This window comes from Mirounga angustirostris, unplaced genomic scaffold, assembly GCF_029215605.1.
Source record: "Mirounga angustirostris isolate CCGP_5_RB_7025 unplaced genomic scaffold, mMirAng1.0.hap1 SCAF_4, whole genome shotgun sequence".
Lineage (NCBI taxonomy): Eukaryota > Metazoa > Chordata > Mammalia > Carnivora > Phocidae > Mirounga > Mirounga angustirostris.
This window is the reverse complement of record NW_026991712.1, coordinates 22,598,795-22,626,563: the sequence shown is the minus strand read 5'-3', so window position 1 is coordinate 22,626,563 and position 27,769 is coordinate 22,598,795. Positions and strand designations below refer to the sequence as shown.

Genomic DNA, 27,769 nt, shown 5'->3' with positions numbered 1-27,769 from the left:
CCCACACTTGGGCTGGCCCCACTAGCCTCCTGGGGAAACAGAACATGTCAGGCCCCTTTGAGGTATGACAGACCACGCTGATCTGATGACAGCTGACCCACCCAAGCACAGTCTTCCCTTTTTGAGACAAATCATCACCCTGCTACTCTAGCTGCTCCTGGGTGGACCACGTGTGCTATGCCTCAAACTCAGAGGCCTTCAGGGGCCCAGGAAGGAAACACGCCGGAATGCACCAGGACGGATGAGGACGGCGGCAAGTGGGCAAGTGGGTGCCTGCCCGGAGAAGGCAGCTGCCGCTGACCTCCGGCTCATCACTGCCAGAAAAGTTAGGTCTGACGGTGCCATATCCTGATGTTTCCAAGAGAAGCCACGTTTATGGGCCATCTCCTGATGTTTAAGTATTTGTGACGAGGTCAAAAAGTTGAAACGTATTTTGGAGATCAAATAACACACATCTGGAAAAATAAATAAATCTGTGAGATGATAGATGGGGTTAATTAATGAGAGGGAGAGAATGCTTTTATAATATATATGTATATCAAATCACCGTATACTTTAAATAGCTTGCAACTTCATTTGTCAATTATACCTCAGTAAAGCTGGAAAAAAAAAAAAAATAACACACACCTCTACAAGGTATAGCAACTTGTGATTTAGTAGCAGCAGCTACCAGCCAGCCCAGGTACAGTCAGAGTGCGTGGCCCCCAACTCCCAGTACGGGACCCGACTGCAGGTCCAACGCTACCAGGCTGATAAACTAGTTCTGAGGATAGCCTGGTTCTGCACTCAAGGTGCTTACTCTGTCCCAGGGCATACAGTGCCTTCCAGCAAACGCCAGTGATTTCATTTACCTTTCTTTTTTTCTTTTTTTTTTTTTTAATTTTTATTTATTTATTTGACAGAGAGAAAGACAGCGAGGGAGGGAACACAAGCAGGGGGAGTGGGAGAGGGAGAAGCAGGCTCCCGGCCGAGCAGGGAGCCTGATGTGGGACTCGATCCCAGGACTCCAGGATCATGACCTGAGCCAAAGGCAGACATCCAATGACTGAGCCACCCAGGCGCCCCGATTTCATTTACTTTTGTTCACAGCCCCATGTTTTTCTCACTCTCGGTTTTGCTCAGTACTTACTGAGCAACTACTGCATCCTGGATTTTAGAAACTAAAAATGCAGCAGTATACATGACAGATGATCTCTGCCCTCAGAGAGCCGGCAGTTTCAAATATTAGGCATCTGTGTCTTGTTCCTGATTTTTAAATATTGATAACTAAATTTAAAAAAAGATCAAAAGCCTTTTAGGAACCCAATGTATTTTTTAAATCTACAATCCCAAAAATATTTCCTGAAATCCTAATACATGAACAAGGTGGGAAGATAGATTTTTCCATGGAAAATATATTTATAAACATCCTGGAGCTTCTCAGTACAGGTTAGCATAAGAAGCCCATGAAAAGGGTTACAGAAAAGAAATAGGTTTTGCTTTATCTAATCCAGCATTTCCCATTTACTTGTCCAGGGAACTCTTCCTCCCTTGAATGCCAGTTAACTTTTGATGCATAACAAATCATCCCTGAAGTGAGATTTTTAAACAATAATCATTGATTTGGTGGGTGATTTTGCACATCAATAATTTGGGCTGGGCTCATGTGATCGGTTCCAGTCTCAGCTGGGCTTGTTCATGGGTCTGCAGTTACCTGCCAGGTGGGCAGTGGCTAGCTGATCTAGGATGGCCTCGGTGGGAACAACTTCCCTTTCCTCCATGTGGTCTCTCATCTCCCAGCAAGCTAGTGCTGGTGGCTGGGCAGGGTTCCGTAGAGCAAGTGGAAGCGTGCAAGGTCTACTCGTGAGACATAAGCTCAGGACTGGGACAGTATCTCTTCTTCTGCATTCTAGGGACCAAAGCAAAGCAGAAGACTGGTGCAAGTTCAAAGGGAGGAAAAATACATTTCATCTCTTGATGGGAGAAGCTGCAAAGTCACGTTGCAAAAGACATGATATAAGGAGAAGTAAAGAATGACGGCCATGTTTACCCCCTACCGTATCATGCCATACCTATAAATGGGCCTTGGAACCCACCTTATGTGGAACCCATGTTGGGAAAACCTCATCTAATTCATGTTCAAGGGAAGTTTTGATATATAATTATTCTACTTGGGACCAGTGGTTTTTTAACCACACCCGAATAATAGCTTAAATATTCTACCACCATGTCTGCTCCAAAATACATATGAAATAACCCTGTGCACAAAGGAAATACATAATCCTCAATTCTTTTCTGCTGAAAAACACTTGGGCCCAGCTGACAGCATTCCAAATAAGCAAATATATAACTAAGCAAAGATGCAGTGAAGAAACATGAGAGCTTATTTTCACCTTGTGGACTTTTTTCCTTAAAGATTTATGTATGTATGTATGTATGTATTTGAGAGAGAGTAAGAGTGGGGGAAGGGGTAGAGGGAGAAGAGGGAGAGAATATCCAGCAGACTCCTTACTGAGCGCAGAGCCTGATGTGGGATAGATCCCATGACCCTGAGATCATGACCCCAGCCGAAACCAAGAGTCGGATGCGAGGCACCCCACTTTGTGGTTATTTAAAAAAAAAAATTTTTTTTTAATGGAACACAGCTCCAGTTCATACTAGATCATTTCTCGTACTGGTTTTATCCAAACTGAATATATGTTCTGAAAGTTTAGAAAAGTAGAACCCTGATTCAGGAGGAGGGGAAGCAACATACCATTTATTGACTGCTGGGTATGTACAGCCCTCTACCTACATTCTCCCTTGATCCTCAACAACCCTGAGAGGAAGATATTATTGCCTTCATTTTACCTATGCGGAGGCAGGGTCATGGAGGTTAGGTAACCCCACAGTAACACAGCTCCTGGTGTTAACTGCTGCACACTCCTGCCCCAGTATAGACCACAGCACCAGCCATGCACCTGCCATGTCCAAGGCCAGAATTGTCCTAAGGGGGGTAAAGCCTCATGGAGATCTGCTAGCTGCCTGTGGTCATCCAGACTGATATTCAAAAGCATCTAATGCCCTTCTTGGAGGAAGATTTATTTCCCTGCCCCATCAGCAGCAGCCTTGGCTATGGGACTCAATTTTGCCAGAGAAACATGAGCAGAAGAGATGTGTGACATTTCCAAGCAGAAAAGCCAGCTTAGAGTTCACCGTACAAACAACACAACTTTCAAGGTCGAGGCTGTTCCATCAGCCTGGTCATGGAGTGATGCTGCCCACAAGGAATGTGAAGCATGACTGCAAGATACACCACCAGCTCACAGAGCCCTGGGATGGGGTCATTCGTCACTGCAGCATGACCTAGACTATTCAGGGCTCGGAAGCGCCAACAGGCAAATCCACTGCCTGATGTTTGTCAGTCATCTTTCTAAACTTATGATAAATACCAGAGTGGCCCAGGGTCTACAGTCAGATTGAGCTGGGTCTGAATCCTGACCTTGCTATCCTTGCCCTGTGCCATCTTGGCAAGCCGTGCAGCCCTTCTTAGCCTTAATTTTCTCATGTATAAAAATGAGAGGAATAATGTCAACCGCATACACATTTGAGGTGAAGTCTAACAGAGAAAACAAAGGGAGAGGCCCTTGCTCTGTCTCTGGCACTCCAGAAACATCCCCTCAAACTTTCTCCATCCCTAAGTGCCACCCCGACACACAGACATGTGTGCACATGCGCACACCCGCATACCTTCTCCCGGTTCTCGCAGCACCTCCATTTCCCTGTGAGCCCTTTCTTCCCTGTCCTACCCTAATGACCGGTGCTCAGGCCATCCCCATCCTCCTCTGCACTTGTGTGCTTTCTCTCCTGTTGCCTCTCTCCTTCCTAGCACTTCGCTGTCCCCTGCACGCACACCCAGACACTCATCTTCCTTCTGACGCCTTCCCTTCCTCCCTCCTCCAGTAACAACTGTCTTACTTGAGAGCCTCGACCTCCTTCCCTGCATCTGTAATCAGCAGTGAAATGCTGAGCACAGCTGGATTTTCAAAGCCAATGGTTAATTGCAGGGAGCTGAGGGTGACCCAATGGCAGTTTCAAGTATTTGGAGTGTGAAATAATGAAGACGCTGGTGAGCAGACAGCCTGAAAATCAGCATCTAACCCCCCTGAACAGCTTCCAAGGGTTCTGATGAAAGCCGCCTCTCCCCAGCTGCTGAGGCTTGTGCTCGAGCTGGGAGGCAGACGAGAGCCAGAGACCACCCCAGGGAGATGCGCAGCAGGAGAGTGCGTCCTCAGACCTGCGGAAAGGTTTTGATAACTTCCCAGTTACCATGGCAGCTGGGCTCAGAAAGGATTACACAGGAACTAAGCAGCAAAATCTTTAATGGGGTGGTGACCTTGAGGACCTAGGTCTCCCCTAGCCACAACAGTGATCTCTTGGTCCCCAACACCGTTAATGAGTGACCCTCACTAAGACCCTCCACACAAAGAACGGGCCTTACTGCGTCATGGATGACAAGGGAACCTGATCAATTATGTCATTGCCTTGGCTCTTTTTTACTCTCAAAACCAGGAGGACAGTCAGTCTGTGCCCCTCATCATATCTTTCTTTGCCCAGTCCGCAATCCAGATTGATAGTGGGCAGGCAAATCCCCCCAAAAGACCTCTCTACAGACTATAAAGTGGTCCCATGGGTTTATTTACATAGATGGAATTTCCTGAAGAGTCTTCAACTTCTAAGATACAGCATTTTGTTAACTATTTTTACTCTGTGCCAGCACTGGGGACAAAGCAATGAAAAAATCTAGGTCCCTGCTTTCAAGGGGTTTATAGTCAAAGGGGGAGAAACACAAACCAACAAGCAATTTTAATAGTGAGGTAAGCCCTGGGTGCTGAGTGTGGGGAGAGGCAGAAAGTGCTGATCATGTGGTAAGTGCTCAGTAAATGGAATCAACATACCAGGCACCTCCTACCACAGTACATTTGTATCTGCTATTTCTCGGTCTGGAACGTTCTCCCCCATTATCTGTGTATGGGCTTCCTATTGTGGCTTTACCAGCTCCTAGTGGCCATCTACACTCCTTGACTCCTGGCTGGTCCTCACATCACTTCAACTTCTTACTTTGGTCATAATATCTCCTACCTCTGACTCTCTTTTTGTTTTCCTCTTATAAGCACCCTTGTGAGGACACTGGATCCACCAAGAAAATCCAAAATAATCTTCCCATCTCAAATTTTTCATTTAATCCCATCTGCAAAGTCCCTTTACCATGTAAGGTAATAGTCACAGGTTGTGGAGATTGGGATGTGGACATATTTGGGGGGCCACTATTTGGTGTATAGCAACCCTCACAACTGTACTTAAAATCTCTGCTTAGACACTACTTATATCAGGCCTTTTTGGCCAAAGTAGCATAAAATACAGACACACTACCCATTCCTCCCTGTCTTCCCTATCTTGATTAATTTTTCTCCACTTTTTCACATCCCTATCTGCAGTACTATTATTTGCTCATTTATTGATTTTTGACCCCTCTCCCCCCAACTACAATGTGAGTTCCATGAAGGTAGGTATTTGGTTGGCTTTATGTCACCAGAGCCTAGAACAGTGCCTGGCAGTTAAAATGAAAGAATCTAACCTACAGATAGGATGGCATTGATGAGAACTCAGCTAGGCAAAGGGGTAGTAAAGAGAAAAAGGGGGTGGGGAGGGCTGCAGGAAAAGAGAAAACATGAACATGTAAGAAACATGGTTAGTTCCAGAGACAAAAAGAGATTCAGCATCACTCTGAGGTGGACACTTTTGGTTGCCCAACCACCATCCATTTCCCCACTCGCTTCTAGTAGAAGCCCAATTGTGAGCACATGAACACCCTCATGTACACACGTACCCAACGCAACTCAACCCAACACTGACCCCATGCTTTGTTTTTATCACACAGATTCTGACCCCTAGAGGCTGCATTTCCCAACTTCCCGCGTCAACCATGGGTTTGACCCATGGGAGGCCCTGATAGGAGACAGAAAGTGTTATGGACTGGAGTGTTTCCCCTCCAAATTCAGATGTTGAAGCCCTAACCCCCAATATGATTGTATCTGGAGATAAGGCCCTGACATAAGGGTGGGGCCTTAATCTGAAAGGACAGGTGTTCTCGAATAAGAGGAAGAGACACCAGAGCATTCATTCTCTCCCTCTCTTTCTTTCTCTCTCTCTGCACACACACAGGGGAAAGGCCATGTGGTCTTAGGCACCCAGCCTCTAGGACTGTGAGAAAATAAATGTCTGCTGTGTAAGCCACCCCGTCTGTGCTATTCTATTATGGCCGCCTGAGCTAATTGAGACAGGAAGGAAGGAGAAAGAAAAAGCCAGAATATTTCTCTCTCCTTCCCTGTCTCAGGCCGCTCTGTCTCATCAGTGACTTCAGCTGGACAGGCTTACGTGATCCCGGCCTCTTCCAGGTGACCAAGGCCCCATCTGTGATCTTTGTCCCTACACCATCCCGTTGGCTTTTCGGCCCTCCTTTACTGATGAATTCCCTGCATTTAATGCCTTCTGTTGTAAGACTTCCCTGGTGGGACCCCGCTCGACACCTCATAAGGCACAGAAGGTGTGTGTAAGGGAAGCAGCACCAAAGGACAGTGAAGGGCACTGCAGGGGCAGCTCACCGAGTTCCTTGCCTCTCACATTGCAGGGGGCAATGTCGGAGCTCAAAGTGGGGCATATCCAGGTGGCAATGGGGAGTCAACACAGAACGTCTTCCACAGGAGGAGGGCCATTTTGAAGGCTCCATTTCAGAAAGATCATGTCATAAAAGGCATCTACCTTCACCACCTGGAGAATTATTCTGTGGGGCTTAACATTTTCTATATGATTTCTCTAATGTTGTATAGACACCACCTAAGACTTCTCTTCCAGAAGGAACGGTGGTGGGAAGGAGAAAAGAGAAAACAAAGTGAACAGAGGTGAGAGCTGGCCCTCCCACCCTCACTGGATCTAGACTGTGTCTAAACCACCATTTACATGGCAGGGCATGCCATAGAAACTAAGGTGTCCCCATGCCCACCCTCCTTCCCCTCACAAGCCCCGGCTTCTTATGCTTCGAAGCCGAGCAGGGACTGAGAAAATGCGAGCCAGAAACACCCCAGTCAGCACTTTAAATAGAAAATCTATCTGTTCCAAATACGGGCGTCATATGGGTGATGCGGCGAGTGCCAGCTCATAGCTGTAACAAAGCCAGGGCCCCGGTCTGTACGATCAATCACACATGGCAGGCGGAGGCCGGTGTGTTCTCATTCTTCAGCAGAACTCTCTCCCTCTCTCTTATTTGCTTTGCTTTTCTCCCTTTCTTTCCTCTTCCCTTTCACTCTTTTTTCTTTTTAAAATATTCTTGGAAACACTTTTCTGCCAATCGCTGTCAGCGGCTACTCAGGCCTGGGTAAAGCAACAGCAGATGCACAATGAGATGCACAGACTTGGAAACGAGCGTGGGAGGGAGTAGTCCTCTCTCACCAGAAAGAGCAGATAAAACATTAGACGCTAATACAGCCTGAGACAGAATCTAATCTAATAAGAATCATTCTTCAGGTGCACAGGCGGGCAGAAAACCGAATTGAACGCTTCATCACACAGAGCTGATTTCTTTTAAGTAATATTAAAAATGTTACTCTCCTACAAGAGAAGGCTGCTGAGATTTATACATATTGCTAATATATTTAAGGCAGAAGAAGAAAAGAGAATGGTCTCCAACAGGGGCATAGAAATTGAATGGAAACAATGTCAGAACTCAAGGTAGGGCCTCCTGTCCCGAAGAGCCCGGAATTATCTGAGACTCTCTTAGGACCGGCCTTCTTGATTACCCAGGCCAGAGGGTCTGGCTGGGGCTTTCAGATGAAGGGAAACACATTTTAAGGGCACTGGCCTGTTATAGAAATCAGCTAAGGTTTCTAGTATTTAAGAAAAGCCATGGATTTCAGAGAAAGGCTCATAGGAAAGTCAGGAGACCTCTGTCTCTCCTGGCCCCTCTCACGCGACACGGACCTGCATGCATCTGGGTCGGCTCACACGAGCCATCCTGTCCTCTCCAAGACCTGCGCAGAGCTACCTGCACACGGAGGACCCGACAGAGCCTATGGCTGGGAGGCCGCATGGGGTTGGGTAGACAGAACACCATCAACCTCATACTTAGACTCTTGCTGTCTGTAGTCAAACATTCATCATTTTTCAATACAGGGGAGATGACTGGGGCCTCTCCTCAACATTGAGAGCTCCCTGGTATCAGTGGCCTGATAAATTCTTCATCAATAAGGCCAGCATGTCCCAATCCCCCAAGAAGTGGATAAATCCAGACTTCTTTGATATTTGATGTACAAAGTCTCAGTTGGGTCTACTTAACAATGTATGCTCGGTGGGGAAGAGGCCAGTTCTTTTTCCCAGGAAAAAAAATGCCACCACTGAATCCCAAAGGAAAGAACATTAGGAAAGCACAGAAATGATCCTTTCTTAAGCCTCCAGAATTTCTAGGACCATTTGTCAGACATCAACTCTACTGTCTCTCTCTGGAATGCCTCTCACCCTCTCTGGACTATGTCTCCAGCCCCTCTTCACCTAGCCAGCCTCTGCTTGTCTTTCTAACCTCAGCCCCAGAAATCTCCTTCCTCCAGGAAGTCTTCCCAACCTTTCATAATACCAGGCTCTCTGTGATACCATCTCGTGGTCTTCTGGGCTTCTCTTCCATGGCTCTAATCACAACTGCAAACCATCATTGCCTCTGAGATTATTTAATGCCTGTGTCCCCCTCCAAACTGTAAACTCCATGAAGGCAGTGTGGCAGCCCTAGAAATGGGCCCCTCAGGTCTCCGCCAAAGTACTATGCCACGGCCTTTCTTCCCATGGGCTCCGCCCAGCTACTGCCCTAGCAAGCCCTGAATGCAGGTTGTTCCTGCCAGATGCGGGACTCCTCTGACAGGCCAAACCGTTCTTAGAATGGGGCAGCCGTCTGAGACTCTTGCTACCCATGTTCCTTCCTGCTCTCTCTCCTTCACAGGGCTCTCTGAAGGCTCTCTGCATCCCTCCAGCTGCCTCCCCTTTTTCTCTCCAAGGGCATCTGCTTCCCTGAGCACCCAGACGATTCATACTGATGCAGGTAGTGATTCCCACCTATTCCCCAGTTTTTCCTGGGCCCAAGGCCTGGTGTGTAAGAGGTGCTCAATTAAGATGCATAAAATGAATATATGCTTGCAGACATGGTCGAGCCTGGTTGAGAGAGTGTGGATTAATCAGAGCAAATCTAACTCATCCTCTGGGAAATCAGCTCCAAGGACAGAATCCATACCAAATGCCCCAAGTTCTTTAGAGCCTTTGTAAGTGACCATACCAATGGCTGAAGGAAAAAGATGTTTTCAACACTGTAACACGGTAGCAACACAGTATCAACATGGCTACCTTTATTGATCACCCTGTACATACAAGGCATTGACTACATAATTTATAAACATTAATTCATTGAAGTCTCACAATAGCCATATGAGGTTAATCTTACTCCCATTTTGCAGATGAGAAAACTGAGGCTTAGTGAGTCAGAACAGTTTAAGTTTTGCTGTGGTGACAAAAAACCCCAAATCTTGGTGGCTTAAAACTATTGTGTGTAAATATAAGTTCTCCACCTCCTGCTAGCCTTTCAAAGAAGTAAAAAAAACTTTGAACGGCGCCAGTTGCTAAGTGTGACCTCTACAACCTGAGTTGGTGAGGCCCTGCTTCACTTGGACCTCCATCACCCGGGAACATCCATAACTTCCTTGCTGGAGTTAAGCTTCAGGGACCTGAGGTCACAGCAACAGATCTGCACTCCCAGGTCTCACCAGGTCTGGCCAACCCAGATCAGTTGGCTCTCCAAACACAATACAAAGCCCACTCACTAACCATTCTTGTCACTGTTGAAAGCTGGGACAGCCCTTTCAAAGACATGGCACTTTATTATTTTTAGTCTTCACATTATTGCTGTGACTGTGTCCAGAATCCCCAGCTCTGGGCTATTGTTTCAGCCAGGCAACTAGAAAAGAGTCTATTTTTATTTCAGTCTTTTTTTTTCTTAATAAACATTAAAATCTCCCAGTCTCCCAACAATTTTTAGAATGACTGGTTATCCCAAGTGGCCAAGAAAATTTGAATGAGCTTCACTTTTGGTAGTTCACTTAGGCAAATGCCAAGATGGGCAAATCACAAAACCAACAGATTCTTTTTTTAATGTCCAAAGTACAAAATTAAACTATACTATTACATAAGCTTGTTCAAACTATACCATACACACCCAACTCCCCCAGTCCCAGGGGGTCCCTTCGGGAGGTTCTGACATGCGCTCCTGGATGATGACCACTGCCACAGACTGGGGTGAAAGGGTAAGACATTTTGCTCCACCTCTGGATGTGCTTAGTGAAACTGAAAGTGACAAATGATATCACAACCATCTCTAGACAGGAATCCACTTTGGTTTCCGGATGTGTCTCCACTGAGAGGCAACCCCGATATGGGCCACTCAAGGGACCTTAGAAACCAGCCAGCGAAAGGAAGAGGAGAGACCCAGTTGCCACATGTCCAGCGTGTCCCTGACGGACTGCAGCCCAGGACTCACAGCTGTGATGCTACCAGGGCTCCTGCAACCTGAAGCAACACCTGGTTTCCTGATTCAAGCCTCTCTTTGGCAAAACAGGTTCTCTCCCGGCAGGGTCTCGAGTCCCTCTAATATTTCTTAAGCCTAATTAGAGACGGGGGTCTGAGAAGCCTCAGCCGTTCTTGAGTCAGGGAGTCCCAGGGAGGGAGACCTTGGTCCCATTCCTAGGACCTGCCAGTTGTGTTGGCCAGAGTCCTACATCCAGCGAGCTGTGATCTGAGCCAATCCCATAACCAATTTCAGTACCTCAGTTTCCCTACCCATAAAACTTAGCTCTGGGACTTGGGAGCCTTAATGAGCATTGGCCTTTCCTGGATAAATTAACCAGGTGCCGGAAACATCTGTGGCTGGAGGCAGAATCTGCTGTATAAACAGAATATAGTATTCTTATACACAAGACTACAGCTAGAGCTCAAATCACAACTAAGCCTGACTTCATCCTAAGTCCTATTCAGTAAGTATCTTGGGAAAGGTCAATCCCTTCTCTAGATTAACATTATATTTGAAGAACTCACCTTCTCATTTACCTTGCTCTATTCTTCTCAGGACAAAGGGTTTTCTGTAAAAAGTGAAGAGTCAATAATTCTTATAGCACCATTTTCCATTTAAATCATAACAACCCTCCAAAAATAAATAGCCCAAGAGAACACATGCTCTGTATGGACAAGGGCAATATCTTATTCACAAACATATCCACAAAGTACTGATCCGTAGAAGATACTAAAAAAGAACTTGTTGGACAAATGAGTATGTGGACAGATAATAACCCTAGAAAACTACTACTATCTGTCTGCATAGTTTTAGACTGCCTTTCCGGCATCTCCTTCTATGCTGTCCTTAGTTTATGACTTTATTAGGGCAGAAAATACAGTCACTTGATAAACCGGGTAAGGCTCAAAGAAGTCAACTTGACAGGCAGTGGCAGATCTGGAAACAAAATCTAGGTCTCCAAACATCCAATTCAATCTTATCTTTACAATTCACTGCTTTCCTTTGCCTAAAGTAAGGGTCAGAAGGACTATAGCGGGGGTGGGGGGGGGGTGCAAATACAGACCATCACATGAGTTTTATAAAGTTTTACTGGAACACAGCCACACCCATCTTCTTACATATGATCTGTGGCTATTTTCCCACTAAAACAGCAGAGCTGAGTCGTTGCCATAGAGACTTTCTGGCCCACAAAGCCTAAAATATTTACTATGTGGCTCTTTATAGAAAGCATGCTGACCCCAGCTCTCTAGCAACCTTCCCTGGAATCCATAGCCCTCCTTGGAGCTACTGCTCGAGACAAGGGCTGGTTGGTTACATTGTTTTGGTCGCATAGTCCACACAACACCAGTCCATGAATGCTTGCTACTGTGAGTGTGAAGAGCTTTACACCCGTCACCCTGTGAAATTCTCCCAACAATCATTATGAGCTGGGCATCACTATACACATACATAGTGTGCTAACAGAACTGGGCTGAATCAGGTGAAATTGCCATTTTTGTTGGTCAAATCCTAGCAATTTCCATTTTGAAGATAGGAAAACATCATCAGAGTTAAGTGAAAGCACTCACTCAGATGCTAACTGGCTCTGTGCCTAGGGCAGCCAGGAGCTATACTGTTGCTTCTTGAAAATTCACACTTCACTTTTTGTATTACAAGTTGTGCAAATCCTGAAGAACCCAATCTAATGCTGTTTAAGCAAGCTTTTCCCAAGTTGATGTGACCGGAAAAGTTCTTGGGATTTCCTCCCCACGTAGCACCTATAAGTATCCCACAAAACTAGTCTTCCTTGGGACACATTAGAGAAACACCCCCAGTCCCTCTATCCCCATCTGAGAGGCTGCAACATTTCATAGGCGCTGTGGTCCCCCTTACCCTGAATGCCACTATCTCCTGCCCCCCCACCCCCCACTCAGAATGCCTATACAACTGCCTTTAGGCATGCCCAATTTAAGACACACTGTACCTTGCTCCATGGGCAAATGGAACTCCATTTTCACTAAAATAACCTGAATAGTCCATGCTGTTGCTGCAGGCTAATTCCATTTACAGGAATAATGAAACTCCATCCTTGTGTGGTGTTGGATGTTCATTTAATACACTTTAACCATCCCATACCTCCCATTTGTAATGCAAATAAACTGCATCTTCCATCAGAACTGCTGCTCACTCTCCCTCTAAGTCCAAGTTCTTAGGATTTATGTGCTGTATCAGTCGCGGGCTTTTTTCCAAAGGTAGTATCCAAAATCCGAGGCTGCCTTTTAGTCCAGGTCAATTAAACAATGTACTTGGCTGTTTTCCCCTGACTTTTTAAAAGAGAATAATTGCTAGTATATGTAAAGTTTACAGTCGGGGCCTCATTTATTACAAATTTTGTCCAGGAATAATATTTAAGTCCATAACTTACATTAAGCATCCTCCCCTACCCCCTCCTAAAATATTAACTTGGTAGGGAGGTTAGAAATCTATCATAACCAATGACAGACATCCATGCACAAAAATAGCAACTCTCAATTTTAATATTTTATTGCCATATTTTGAAACAACTGGTTAGGCAGCTGCTACTGTTATCTTCCAATTATTTCTCATTTTTCCAGAGTTTTAAATGCAAGCTGTAACAAATTAAATCTAAATATCTATATGCTCCTTAAAAAAAAAAAAAAGTTTCGGAGAAGACTACCAAAAAAAGTTGTAGAGAGGAAGAAAGGGATATTGGCAGCAAGAAAGAAAACTCTATTTTTAATGTCTCCAATGATTTGTTTCAATTGCCTCCAGGTATGTGGCTGTGCTTTTCCCCAGGTGGTCCATGAAGCCTCCATTCTGAATAGGCTCTTAGGCTGAGACTTTGCAGTTTGCTAAAAATGCACTTCTCCTGCCATTTTTGTAAAGGTGCTCAAGAAATCCCTTCACAGGGGAGCCTGGGTAGCTCAGTCGGTTGAGTGGCTGCCTTCAGCTCAGGTCGTGATCCCGGGGTCCTGGGATCGAGCCTCACATCGGGCTCCCTGCTCCGCGGGAAGCCTGCTTCTCCCTCTCCCACTCCCCCTGCTTGTGTTCCCTCTCTCGCTGTGTCTCTCTGTCAAATAAATAAATAAAAATCTTAAAAAAAAAAAAAGGAAGAAGAAGAAGAAATCCCTTCACTGAATGTTGAATATTTTGCATGCTCTGGTGTATACTAGCAATGGTGCTCAGATACCCAAGAAATTTCTCCCAAGATTAAATGGGTCATATTTTGGCGATATCAGTTCAAACAGAATTGCATGTGATTTTTGACTGAATACAAAGGCAGAGAACAGTGTGATTATTTCTTTTTCCAACATCAACACGCTTTTCATCATAAAATACAGGCCTTGGGTCTAACAATTACATTTTTGCTAAAAAAAAAAAATAATAATTAATACCTATCCAAATCTTGTTTTCTTTGTTTGCTTTTGAAAAAAATCTGGGTCCTTGACCCTAATTAGGGGAAGCCGAGGGTGAACATGGGAGGCAGACTGTCACAGTGCCTTTCCCTCCCACTGCCGAGAGTCAACACAGATTTCATGTCACTGCGGCTTTTTTGGGCGCCAGGCTGTGGAGTGGCCCACGCTTGCTGTCCTTCTTGCTGTAGTACATGATGCGGCTGCTTGCAGGTGGCTCCTGGGATCACTGGCGGATAAACGAAGCCCTGCTATTTTATCAAGCTCCTTGTACACCTGGTTTCAACTGCTGGTGACTCCAAGAGAAGGCCCCCAGGCACGGCACACAAGTCTCCAGACCTGTGACTCCTTCCAGCCTTTGTCTCCTCCCCCTCAGGCCTGAGTTCTTTCTGCTCGAGTTCCCTTCCTTCCCCATGACCTGGTCTAACTATTACTCTTCACTTCTAATAGAAGTGGCTACTCTCTACTTCATTGCAATGTCTCCCCCCAAATCATCTCTGGCAACTTAAAAAACAAAACAGGAAAACAGAAAACTTAAAAAACAAAACAGAAAAACAAACAAACAGATTCCCAGGCCTTATTTCAAGACCTGACTTTTTAAAAAACTCTCCAGGCATTAAGACACGGAGCCAGATGCAGGAACCAGTTCCAGAGCAAACTCCAGCAAGCATGAGCATCACCCAGGGTGGCTGCTAAAGTGCAGGTTTGAGGCCTGAGGATGTACATTTTGGACAAGCTCTGGGTGCCACACCTAGAGAACCACTTGTCTTGGGTAAGCCCCCTGTGGGTCAGGATGCGTACTACCCTATCAGTCCCAGTGCTGAACGGAATCTGGCACATTTGTCTGAATGAACCCCAGAAGCTACTCTAACATTAATACAGTACAAGGGAAAACCCATGATGATCACCATTTTTAAAGTATTAAGTCTATGATTCTAGTTTCATCCACAATGATGCTCCACTTGCAGAGCTAAAACCCAGCTGCTCATTTAGACATAAAGAGAGCCTCAAAAGTGCTAAACTGACAGGGTAAGCACCACTCGATTCTCTTTAAGGAAAAATGCCATCTTATTGGTTGGCTGGCAGGTTGGTTGACTTTTCTTCTGAGAAGTAATGAGAGGCAAGTGTCTAGTACATGAAAGCATCAGGAGAAAATTATCGTTTTGTCCAAGTGGGCTTTAAATCGGGAGCAATGATTTCCTGCTAACACTGAATTTATTCAGAATCCATGGAGGATTTGCATGGCCAGCCTCTAATCACTTTCAGCAGAGCTCCCCACGACTGCTACAGTCCGTTGAAACAAGAGGAGAGATTGTCATCTGAGATTTGCCACATCAGGGCTTCATGAAAATACAAAATCAACACCTTCCCTTTCTCCCTCTCCTACCCCAGATGATTTCTGAATTCCGTGCATTTGTGAATTCACAGAAGCATGAACAGAATGACGTGAACATCACAAATGCAAATGTCTTTGTTCCTAACAAATTGCTCTAGCTTCCCTCCTTCCCTAAGTTTGGGAGTGGGAGGGAATGGACTCCACACATCATTTCATCTTAAGTTCAAAAGGTGAGGGCAAACGTGAGTTACACTTTTCCAAAGTGTTTTGTTAGGAGTAGCTCTTACACACACACACACACACACACACACACACACCCTCAACTATTTTTTTTGCAATGCTGCTTTGTACTTTAATAAAACTGACGTCTGCATCTCTAAACACTTTACTGTCAAAAGAATCTAGCTTAGTTTCATTTGCTTGAAAATGTTTTCATCTCAGACCAAATTTAGACTACCCCACCACCTGTTTACACCACCAATCTCCAGCAAAGCAGCAAAAACTCACCTCTTCCATCCACTTCCCAGATGGAACAGTCGAGGTGACCCAGATATCCAAGAGGTTAATTTAATCAGCCCCTACACCTCCTTCTTGAGAATGTGCAACCTTTGTGCTCCAAACGCTGCAGAAACACTCATCAACTCCAGTGCATGAGAGGGCAATTTCCTATCGGAAAGATTCAGTGTATACTGGGCAGCATTTGAGCTCTTTACGAAATGCTGACGGGGGGGTGCAGGGTGAGCGAAATGGGTGTATAAAGGGTCAAAAGGTACAAACTTCCAGTTATAAGTCACAGGAATGTCATGTACAGCACGGTGGCTGTAAGTTCACACTAAATTGCTATTTCAAAGATGCTGAGAGAATAGATCTTAAAAGTCTTCACCATAAGAAAAAAATTTTTCTAACTATGTATGGTGACAAATGTTAACGAGACTTACTCATTTTGATCATTTAGCAATACATACAAATATCAAATCAAGAAAAAGAAAAAAATACTGAGACAGAATAATATGAAAAAAGAGTGAACAATCTAGGCTATTCTGGAAACAATATTTAATACTCTTGGAGCCTGTTTCCACATCTGTGAATGGGAGGTTTGTGGTGGCCAAGAGATCAGGCTAGGTCCCCTCCTGCTCTAAAATTCTATTAAAATATTTGCAAGGTAACTTTTATTCTCCTATTACCTCTTAAGGCTGCACCTTCTCAAATCTGTTAGGTCTCATAGCAAATAAACCTTGGCATATACAGGAGTTCGGTTAGGTATTTTTGAGGTTGAAAGCAACAGAAACCAACTCAAAGGTGAAGAAAATAAAAGGGCAGTGTTATTAAGAAGATTCAAATATGCTTTTATGAGACCTAGGGGCAGGAACACAAACAGGGACAGAAAGGGACTAGAAACAGAAAATCCAGGTGTTAAGAACCTGCAGGCATGCTTTCATTTTTGTACCTCTCTGCTTCTTCCCCTGCACTCCGCTGTGCTACTCAGCCCTGTATCACAAATGGTTATGAGAAGTTCTCTACTCAAGAAATGAGCCTGAATGGACACTAGAACCCATGAATCTCACTTCTTGTACATCAATCAGAAAAGGGTCCAATGATAAACACAACACGTAGAGCGTAGGGAGGTTGCAGTGAATCACTGCAATGAAAGGGTGAAGCAGTTCCTTGAAATTGGTGGGGGAGGGGAGAGAGTGGTTCACCACAGAGGGGAAGATACAAGATGAACGGGAATCTGTGTTGAAATAAGAACTATTTTCCTCGTGCTGTGTTGAGAAGTTGTGCCAAGTCCTGGTAAGAGGACTCAAGACCTGAGCTCCAGTCCTGATCCTGCCACCTATGAATAGGTTTGCTTTAATCAATCACTGTTTTGAAGTCTGGTTTCATCATCTTTGAGCAGGAATTAACATGTTTCTCACTCCCTTAGTATTCTTAGTACCAAGCACGTTGGTTTCATAATGCATTTGTCCTCCTTTCCCATTCTAAATGAGAAACTATATGAGCAAGTACTTTGTTAATATATAAAATATTAACGTAGATCATTCTTAAAAGCTGATTCAAATGCAATGTAACTAGTCTATTCACTTTCTTCCAGGATCTGGGTCTTTCACCTCCATAATAAAGGTCCCCCTCAGCAGGTATGGAATACCAGAGACTATAAGCCAAAGCAATACCACCCGGCCATTAAGACCAGACTAGATATTTTATGTAGGCAGCACATGCATTTTGTATTTCTTTGGCCCATTGCCTCCTGAGAGTACATTTCTGTTATAGTACAGTGGGCTAGAAGTGGAAATCATCAGCTGCAATTCCTCTCTGTATCTCATTAGAGGTCTAGTTTCCCCTTAATGCACATGAAGACCTTTCATTAGCAATAATGGGGGCTGCACACACATCAAAGAGAAAAATAGACCCTCACCATTGTGATCTAGGAGATGAGGTTACTGGGACACTTGCCTGCCTGATTGGAGAATTATGACATTCAGAGATGCATGATCAGATCAAGGAAAAATTAAAATCTTTGTGACTATTTAAAAAAAGTAAAATGCAATTTAAAAACCTCAAACTGGAGAAGGGCAACAATCAAAACTAAAAAAAATCACAGGCAGATTGAATCTAGGAATGAGTTAAGCAAGTGAAAGCCAAATGACAAGATAAACAAAGGTGGGGAAAGATTACTCGGGGGATCTGACAAAATAAGAGCTGTTTCCAATACATACAAAGTAAAACATTGGCAAGAGAGACTATGGTCCAAGAAGAAAAGGCAAGGACCATTTACCGTCAGAAGCGGTAAACACTGCTGAAAAGTTAAACAAATCCTTTGCCTCCATATCCACAAAGGAAGATGGAAGATGCCAGAAATGACTGTGCCCTGGAGAAAGGTCAATGAAAAAAAATATTACTGAAGGAAATGGAAGTGACACCTGAGTTTATGTCTTGAGGTTGACACAATGCCAGAAGCAATATTTTCCTACTGCAATCAACTCAACTTTAAATAAGGAGAATGGGCCACCCTCTATTGTTACAGGTCTGATGAAGTAGTAGAGTCCTTCACTTTTGTCCAAATGTAAAAACAGTAATTTGGGGATTAAAAGAAGAGAAAGTCATTTTTACCTTTCTTTATAGTATAACATCAGTGGATGAGGATTTTTTTATAGTTTTTTTCTGAAAGGAAGACACACGTAGAAAGAAGACTAAAGATGTATCTGCAACCTATTGAAAGGGGCTTCCAGCAAGTCCTACTATACGCACGGATTCAGTAACCCATCTACTATCCCCTCACTTCATGAAGGTTCCAGGGAATACTTAATAAGACTCTGAGGCTACATCCAATCTTTTCAATCAAAGAACTGAAAATGGGTTGCCTAACTCACAGTTGTAAGGAAATGCAACATCAATCCTGTGGAATCAAATTGTGACTCTAATAAACTGATCATATGACAATTGATATGAGGGCCTAACAGCCTCCGAGAACAAGACTACAGGTAATCGAAGAATTGTCTGGGATAGACCAAACCCCTAAGGATTGGCCCAAACTCCCCAAGCAGGGGGTGGTGGCTCTTGAAAACCATTTCTGTATCTGTGGGTTTTATCCCTAAAATCACTATCGAGGCTTTGGTATAGCCATTATGGGTTCTACTATAGGGCCAACCAGGCTTAAGGTACATTAGAGTCTTTTTTTTCCTACATAAAAAGGAAACTCAAGGGAATGGGTATTAGGCCACAGCTGTTTGCTCCAGCAAACTATAATTTCCCAGTAGCTCTGGCTCCCCAGCCCCTCCCTCCCTGTCTCAAGTAATCTGGAGACAGATCAATCCCTGTCCCTGTTCCAATCCATGCAAAAAGGTGCAGACTCTAATTGGAAAAGTCACCACACGGTAAGCTAGCTTTAACTCCTCCACTGCACAGTCTTGGCTATGGGATGCAGAAACCACCCACTGCTTTTCTCTCATCTTTGTAAACATCTAAGAGACTCGGGATCTTCATCCTTCCCCTCATTATTTATCTACTAACTGCTGTCCCAACAGAAGGGAGATAGACCTCTGTTGAGATAGACCAAAGCACTGTCCAAGGCACTGACGACTTGATCAGGCTCTCTGCAGATGGGCACTTGAGTCATTTGCTAAAATAAGCCCTATAGGCATTTGGCTTGACCCCAGTTTAGTATTACCTCTCTAAATACCCTTGTCCCATTTCTATGATAGGACTATCACAGAAGAAGATGCCCAATGAGAAGATTAAGGGAAAAATTGGTAAATGGTATATATTTAATATGAATGAGAAATGTTTACTATAAAAATGGAGTTTAAAACTCAAAACGATTCTTTCATAACACACCAGAGTTCAATGCCAGCATGGTTTGAAAATGAAGATTTCACTTAGGTTTTCCAAAGAATGTTAAAAAATACAGTGCGAACAATGTAGAAACACTTTAGAAGACACTAAAATTTGAAATTTCAAAATAATTAAGTTAGCATTAGATAACCACATCTCAATTTCCAAGCTTCCAAAAATGGAGAAAAAACTTTTAGTTTACCTCAGTATTTTAAAAATCAGGTTATCTGGGGCAGTCTGAAGATTCATTCTCTCAGGTATTTTCAATTAAGAATAATGCTATGTCTTCTAGAACCTTATCAAGCATTATCAATGATCATGGAGTCAACTTCAAATATGTTTTACTGTTTCAGTTTGTCATATTTAATTTTCCATTAGATTAATATGCTAGGCTTTTTCTGTGTTTTTGTTCTTGGGTAAGTGAATGATTTATTAGACCTGGTACTCAGTTTATGAGCTTTTCTCATTTCAACTTGAAGAAACTGCAAATATTTATAGAAGATGAACCATACATATCTGTTCCTGAAAAATGTCAGGATATAGCACTCAAATCAAATGCGAACAGAAGCTATTCCCTAACACTACATACTATGCAGATTTAATTTCCATTGACATGTTTCCCTAAACAGTTTTTCCCACTACAGTAATTCCTAACCCCAAAACTCCTGAAATCTTCAAATGTGCACTCGCATATTACTCTGAGTTATGGGTATCTAAACAGTCATATGGAATTTAGTAAATAACCACATTTTAAAAAATATAATTGAATCCTGTTAATCTTACACCATGAGGAAAACAGTAATTATGTTTCAACTGATTTTCCTTTTATTTTACTCTTTGATACTTCAAGGGTGTTTTGTTTAACTCACAATAGAATTCCAAATGTAGGCAATTAGAATGCAAGGAAATAAACCAACAGAGTATACAATCCACAAGGACAGAGAACATGACCGGCTTTGTTTATCAATACATCTCATCTATGTAACACAGTCACACTCAAATGTGTGTGGACTCAAATAAGCAAGCCCCATGGGTGGGACTGCAAATCAGTATAACCTTTTTTTTTTTGGAAAGATTTTTTTTTTTATTCATGAGCGAGCGAGAGAGAAAGGCAGAGAGAGAAGCAGGCTCCTAAGGAGCAGGGAGCCCGATGCGGCACTCGATCCCAGGACCCTGAGATCATGACCTGAGCCGAAGGCAGACGCTTAACCATCTGAGCCACCCAGGCGCCCTCAGTATAACCTTTCTTGAAGGCAATTTGGCAATACAGGTAAAAAGCCTTAGAACTTTATATACTCTTTGACCACTAAGTCCATTTCTAGGAGTTTATCCTAGAAAAATTAATTCATGTGAGCAAGTACCTGAATTCTAGAATGGTCAAAGGCCATAGCTTTTTAAAAGCAAAACCCTGCTAACAACCTAATATCCTGAATAAGAACTTAGTGTAGCGCTCATCAGGTAAGTACTGAGCATCTGCTACATACCAACCACTATTCTAGGTGCTTTACCCCACTCTTCAATAAACTTCAACACTCACACCCACCCTATAGGGTATTACACTTGTCCCCTTTCCTCATCTCATTTGGATGAGGTAAGTGAAGCAGAGGGAGGTTAAGCAACTAGTTTAAGGATACCCTAGAAGGAAAAGAGTCAGGTTTCAATCCAGCTGCCTGATCCCAGAGCCCCAGTGGTACCTCCAAAACAATGTTGTGGGGGGCGGAGGGGGGAGAAAAAGGATTTCTCAACTCTCCTTACCCCTTACCCATTCTTTCTGATCTTCCTATGGGCCATGTCTTCAAGGTGAAAGTCACGAAATAGAAGTCTCACAGGCACAATCCACAGCTGTAGATCTCACTGACTTTGGTGTTACAAATAGCAGGACTTTTGATTATCTTTTTTTTTTTTTTTTTAAGATTTTATTTAATTGAGACAGCAAGACAGAGAACACAAGCAGGGGGAGAGACAGAGGGAGACGGAAAAGCAGACTCCCCGCTAAGCAGGGAGACAGACACAGGGCTCGATCCCAGGACCCCGGGATCAAGACCTGAGCCAAAGGCAGACGGTTAACCAACTGAGCCACCCAGGAGCCCCTTGACTGTCTTTCAAATATGAAATTAAAAAGTTTTTTTCTCTCCTCAATGTAGTACTGTTCTTCCAATTCTTCTTTCCCCACTTATGAAACATAATGTCAGCAGAATTGTATTTCATTGTATGGAAAAGATAAGTAAGAAGTCCTAAATAAAAAAATAGACACAGAATGAATTTCATTTTCATACAAAATATGGATGGCTTTCTTGATGAAATTTTTTAAAAAAAATTCTAGTGCCTGATTAATGACCTACGAGCATGGGGACTGGTTGACATTCACCGGTGGAAACGAAAAGGCAGACCGACAAGAAGCATGCCGTGCGATTCCAGGCCTAGGTATGAGGGTGCCTGGGCTTCCAGGGCACTAATTTGGGAGCAACGAAGTAAAGAATTCCCAGTAGGTACCAGGGCTGCTAGGTCAGGGGTCCGGACAAGCAGCATTGGACTGCATGTTGAAATGTGGCACCTCACACGGAGCAGCAAAGACGACGGAGCCTGGAGGTCTGGGCTCCCATGTAGCTTCTGGTCGAATCCGTTTAATCTTTCGGAGATAAATAGTGTAAGCAAAACAAAAATAAAAAGCTAGATATAATATGTGTAAAATCAAATGAGCAAGCAGTCAAGGTTGTTTTATTTTTACTTTATTATTAGCTAGAAAGACTTTTCACTAGGCAAGTGTATTTCTTCCAAGAATTGCCCCAATGTGATCTCAAGAGTCCATGTTAAAACGCCTTTTCTGGAAGCTTCCTTTTCTCAGTTGTTGTATTCCTGAAGAGCCTGGGCCATGAAGAGTTTGCCTAAGTTTTGGGCAGTGAACTCCTTGATGTTCTGGCAGTAAGTGTTAATCTGGCCTGTGCATTTGGGAAAGTGAGAAAGAGAGTCACAATGTTCCACAAATTATAAAATGACCTAGCACACTAGGCAAGCAAGAAAATCAGAATACATAATCACCAGAATTTTATTTTGTTTTGTTCTCAATCAAGAGTTTATAGGAACCAATTCTGTTTGTCCATATCCTTGTAATACAGAATGTAAATTCTTTTGAAAATAAGCTATCTTCCTGACCTTGGGGCTTGGACGCACACTGTACTAACACAAGTGAGAAAACAACACTGGCTCTCCTCAGCCAGGCACAAAGCAGCTACCAAATCACAGAACTGCAAACAAAATGGACCACCTGACCCAGATGTGCACAGTACAGTAGTTTTCAGGCTGTGCTCTAGAAATATTAAGGGTTCCTTTTCTGGCCCAAGACAGAGCAGAAGCAGAGCGTCCCCACCAAGACAGGGGTCCATCGCTGCTCTTTAAGTCTTAAAACTAATGATCTAATCTGATGCAACATTTATGCAAGGTATTTTATATATATATAATACAAGTCTGTTTGAATTGGAATGTGTCTCGGTTTCCCAAATTTATGTGTGTTCTAGAAGGTTTTAAGAATTTGGAATCTGACCCCCCCCAACACACACACACACACACACACTGAAAATGTATAAATGGAACTGAGAAATTGTAGAGTATTAGCTTTTTTTTGAGTGGGGTTTTCACTCTAAAAAAATCTCTCACGGACAACCGGCTGAATGAATCAAACAGTATTTAGCAACATTTATACAGAAATAAGGTTATCACAGCTAAATAAGAGCAAAATCAAGTCCTAGCATAGGACACAAGACCCCACCACTAAAAAATAGTGTTAAATGGTAGATACTCCCAAAGTACAACCAGAACTGCATTCCTATTGCTACAATGTAAGTCAAAGTAAGGGAAATCCTTTTCCTCCAGTCAGAAAATCCAATTCAATTCAAACACCCACCTACAGACGTGGGTTCAGTGCTGGGCTGGAACATGAAAAGTAAGCAGCTTGAGCTGAATGATCTTCTGCGTTATGGAACGTAAATATTTTTCCTTGGTTTCTATGAAAGATGACTCAAATAAAACCTTTCCACTTTAGAAAGTTTATAATGCCATCTCAAAAATGTTTAGCTAAACATAGAGTGAAGAAGCACTGAAAGGACCTTAGAAATAACAAAGACTGACAAATTCTTAAATTTCAGAAATTATAGGTGCTAAATTCAAATTCATCATTCAACCATTTTAAATACACTAGGTTTTATGATATATTTTTCTGTTTATAAATCTCTCCTTGTCTTCTGCTTCCTAAGGAAAAGAGAAAACTAGCCATGTTTGCACTGGCCAACAATACCTGCAATGAGCAGAGAATCCATCCTGGCAGGAGGCTGAGGAGGTTTGAAAAGTTTGGACAGATCCTCCTCAGGTAGTGGGGGTTCTCCTCGACTCTGGCGCTGCATATTCTCCTGCTGGCGACGCTGCTGATACTAAAATTCAGAGAAGAAATGATTTGGTTATTTTTCTCTGAGGAGAAAAAAAAAAAAAAAAGACCTCCATCAATTATGCAATCAGCAAAACCCCACTGCCCTGAATTCCAACCTCAGTTTTATAAATGGTAACCCATGGTAACTCCTCCTTCTAAGAAGCTAATAAATATGGCAACAAAGAAAATTCCTTTGTTGGAAACTCTAGTGTCACTTTGGGCTCTAAGAGTCTATTAACTAATGATATCGAAAAAGCAAACTGGTTATGTGGGAAACTGGGGGCTTAAAAGGCAAAGAAGCTCATGATTAGTGAGTGGAGTGATTTTACCATTTATGACAATGGAGTAGATGACAGCATTAGAAGTATGACTTACCTTAACTGTAATAATGAAGTAATTAACCACCACATGGGGGAATTTTTTCAACTTTATCCTTACCGACCAAAACAATAATACTGATGATGGTGATAACTATAACATCATCATCATCACTATCATTATTATTATTATACTAGTAAATACTTCTACTAATCAGCTGTGCTTTTAGCTCTATAGCTAAGAATGAACATTAGCTTAGGAAATGCTCAAAAACTGTCAAACTAGGGGCGCCTGGGTGGCTCAGTCGGTCAAGCGGCTGCCTTCAGCTCAGGTCGTGATCCCAGGGTCCCGGGATCGAGCCCCGCATCAGGCTCCCTGCTCAGCGGGGAGCCTGCTTCTCCCTCTCCCTCTGCCTGCCTCTCTGCCTACTTGTTCTATCTCTCTGTCAAATAAATAAATAAAATCTTTAAAAAAAAAAAAACACTGAAAAAAAAAAACCTGTCAAACTATGGACTCCTAGGATTCTCAGAAGAGAAGGCGGGGATACATCTAAAGGTATGGATCAACTACAAACTTACTGAGCCAATTACAATCAAGAGGTAATACTTATGGGGTGCTTACAATGGCAGAGGGAAAATATCCCACACAGAGCCTTAAAAGGTGAGGTAATGAGAAACCAAGGTGGGCTAGTAAAAAATTTAAGTTCTTGGGTTCCTAAAGAAGGGAAGTACCTTGCTTTTTGCAAAGATTTCTATACTCATTATAGGGTTTGAGGGTAGAAGCCAGACAAATTTAAAAAGGGTTGTGAATGGTGCTGGTACAAATAAACATCAAATGCAAAATTTTAAGACATGCTGGAATTCTGGAAAATGACTGTAAGACTAGTTTCCAGAATCAACTGTCTCTGAGTTGACAGATTTTCAATTTGATACTCCAGGTTGCATCCTTTCCCTATGGGAAGAACCAGCAGGAGAATGGAATCAAGCGAGGTTTTTCTGTCCTTCCCCCCACCGCCACCCTTTAGAAGTTTTTCACTACTGCCATCTTTAACCAACCATCCTCTTTTCAGTTAAAAAGTATATACTTTACAGATTTATATGTGTTTTTTAAATTCTAAGTACAGTAGAAACAAAGTATTTTAAATTTCACTATATATGAACATTGATATTAAAAAAATTTTTTTAAATATTCTCAGAGCCACCTAAGTTGTAGTTGTGCTGAGTTAACACCACCAAGTTTAAAGTACATTTTAATGAACACACGGTAGTCATACAAATGCTTTCACAGGTAAACATTCTGGAATCAACTTATCTATGAATCAAATGTTGTAAGAATACTTCAGAGCAATACAGTCCAAAAACAATATTCCAGGAACTGTGAAAATCATGTGGCCTTCAAGCAACATGAAAAAAGAAAAGGTTAAATGGCCATAGCAGTATATATGTGCATATGAGAATATTCAGGTAGCTCTAGGGTTTTTATCTGTATTATACTATTTCACAGCAGTTGGTCTATTATTTCCTATCAAAACTGCTTGCTCTTAATCACAACTGCTCAGTTTTTCAAATGAACGGAAGATCGCTAACTATGCTGCAAGGAGCCACTACCAAACCAATTACAGTTAGTAAAGAAATGAGCTGTGAGGCTCCAGAATCTCATTGCCTCTGACTTTCTCAATAAATGTCTCTCTTATTTGCATAACACTGCCATCGTGATCTGAGCTTAATATACCAGCTCTCTTTAAAACAGGTATGTTTAAGTACAACTTAGAAACAGTGTGTGGTAATAAATATGATCGCTACTAGCTAATAGTTAACGCTTTATCAAGTATGATTTTGATCACTCTGAAGCACCACACTTAGAAATGAATCCCGGGCGCCTGGGTGGCTCAGTTGGTTGGGCGACTGCCTTCGGCTCAGGTCATGATCCTGGAGTCCCAGGATCAAGTCCCGCATCGGGCTCCCTGCTCGGCGGGGAGTCTGCTTCTCCCCCTGACCCTTCCCCTCTCATGCTCTCTGTCTCCCATTCTCTCTCTCAGATAAATAAATAAAATCTTAAAAAAAAAAAAAAAAAACCTGGTAAAACCAGGGGTGCCTGGGTGGCTCAGTCGGTTAAGCGACTGCCTTCGGCTCAGGTCGCGATCTCAGGGTCCTGGGATTGAATCCTGCATCACGCTCCCTGCTCAGTGGGGAGTCTGCTGCTCCCCCTGCTAATGTGCATGCTCTCTCTCTCTCTCAAATAAATAAATAAAATCTTGGTGCCTGGGTGGCTCAGTTGGTTAAGCGACTGCCTTCGGCTCAGGTCATGATCCTGGAGTCCCGGGATCGAGTCCCGCATCGGGCTCCCTGCTCGGCAGGGAGTCTGCTTCTCCCTCTGACCCTCCTCCCTCTCATGCTCTCTATCATTCTCTCTCTCTCAATAAATAAATAAAATCTTTAAAAAAAAAAAAAAGAAATGAATCCCGTGTATGTCGGATTTTCCCGTAACACCAACCTGATGTTTCTGCTGCTGCTGTTTACTCGTGTTCCTCATGTACGTGTTATATTTAACTATATCTTGGCTCATTTCATCCACTCTGTCCATCAGCAACTGTAGATTCTTCCCCAAATGGTTGCTGAAATGTAAATATACTGACATGTCATACTTTAAAGCCAGAGGTCTGCCACTGCTCTAAACACCTCTGAGATATTAAATTGATTTGCCATTTGCTATAAGAATGAGAGCACACAACCGCATAAAAGCAAGGGGACAGCAAAGAATCTGAGTCAGCTTGTTACTAAACTTCCCATACTGAACCCACACCTGTAACCACCAGAGTATCTGAAATAGCTCAGTTTCTTATTATCAGAGCATACATGTATCAGAGTAGGAGCTGTTACACGTATCTAGCAGGTTATCTATAATGTATGTTTTCTGAACAACCAAGTTTAACCTAAGCTCAGTACTCCTGCACCCTTTTCTTAGGCCACTTAGCACTGCCCCCTCCCCAACTGTGCTCCAGAGCATTTAAATCAGGAGCCATGGAAAGTAGGAACCAGACACTAAGACTTCTGGTACATGATTCCTCTATCCAGCAGGTTCTAAAAGAACAACAACAGCATTTATTCTGCAAAGCCAAATGAAGAAAAAAAGAGGGCTCCTTCCCTCTTGCCCTTCCTAGAATCCATAGTACATTGACACTTCTTTTCCTCTCCAGAAATTTCTATTGCAACTCATTTACCAAAATCATCTTATAAAGGGATGCTCACGGTTAGTACAATCACCACCATATTCATTGATTTCTGCCTGCAACTATCTCTTACCATGGTAAAGCCTGCTACTGCATACATATACTC

At 43.1% G+C, this 27,769-nt stretch overlaps 1 protein-coding gene and 1 long non-coding RNA gene across 5 annotated transcripts in view; both read right to left on the bottom strand.

The window, feature by feature from the left end:
- The window catches only part of LOC135364073 (uncharacterized), a 64,378-nt gene extending 53,193 nt beyond the window's left edge, over window positions 1-11,185 (bottom strand). For both annotated transcript variants that reach the window (XR_010410541.1, XR_010410540.1), the window contains exon 1: window positions 11,140-11,185. This is a non-coding gene — a long non-coding RNA (uncharacterized LOC135364073). The remainder of the gene's footprint in view (window positions 1-11,139) is intronic.
- A 9,507-nt stretch (window positions 11,186-20,692) lies between these two features.
- The window catches only part of EIF3H (eukaryotic translation initiation factor 3 subunit H), a 95,813-nt gene continuing 88,736 nt past the window's right edge, over window positions 20,693-27,769 (bottom strand). Inside the window, exons 6-9 of one of the 3 annotated variants that reach the window (XM_064587985.1) lie at window positions 26,928-27,048; window positions 23,988-24,120; window positions 23,598-23,697; window positions 22,410-22,635 (exon numbers count right to left, since the gene is read on the bottom strand). In XM_064587985.1, coding sequence (XP_064444055.1) covers window positions 23,612-23,697; window positions 23,988-24,120; window positions 26,928-27,048 — 340 coding nt within the window. In that variant the 3' untranslated portion in view covers window positions 22,410-22,635; window positions 23,598-23,611. Of the gene's footprint in view, window positions 22,326-22,409; window positions 22,636-23,597; window positions 23,698-23,987; window positions 24,121-26,927; window positions 27,049-27,769 lie in introns of those variants that run through there. The other 2 variants (XM_045896014.3, XM_045896011.3) reach the window with 2 other exon arrangements.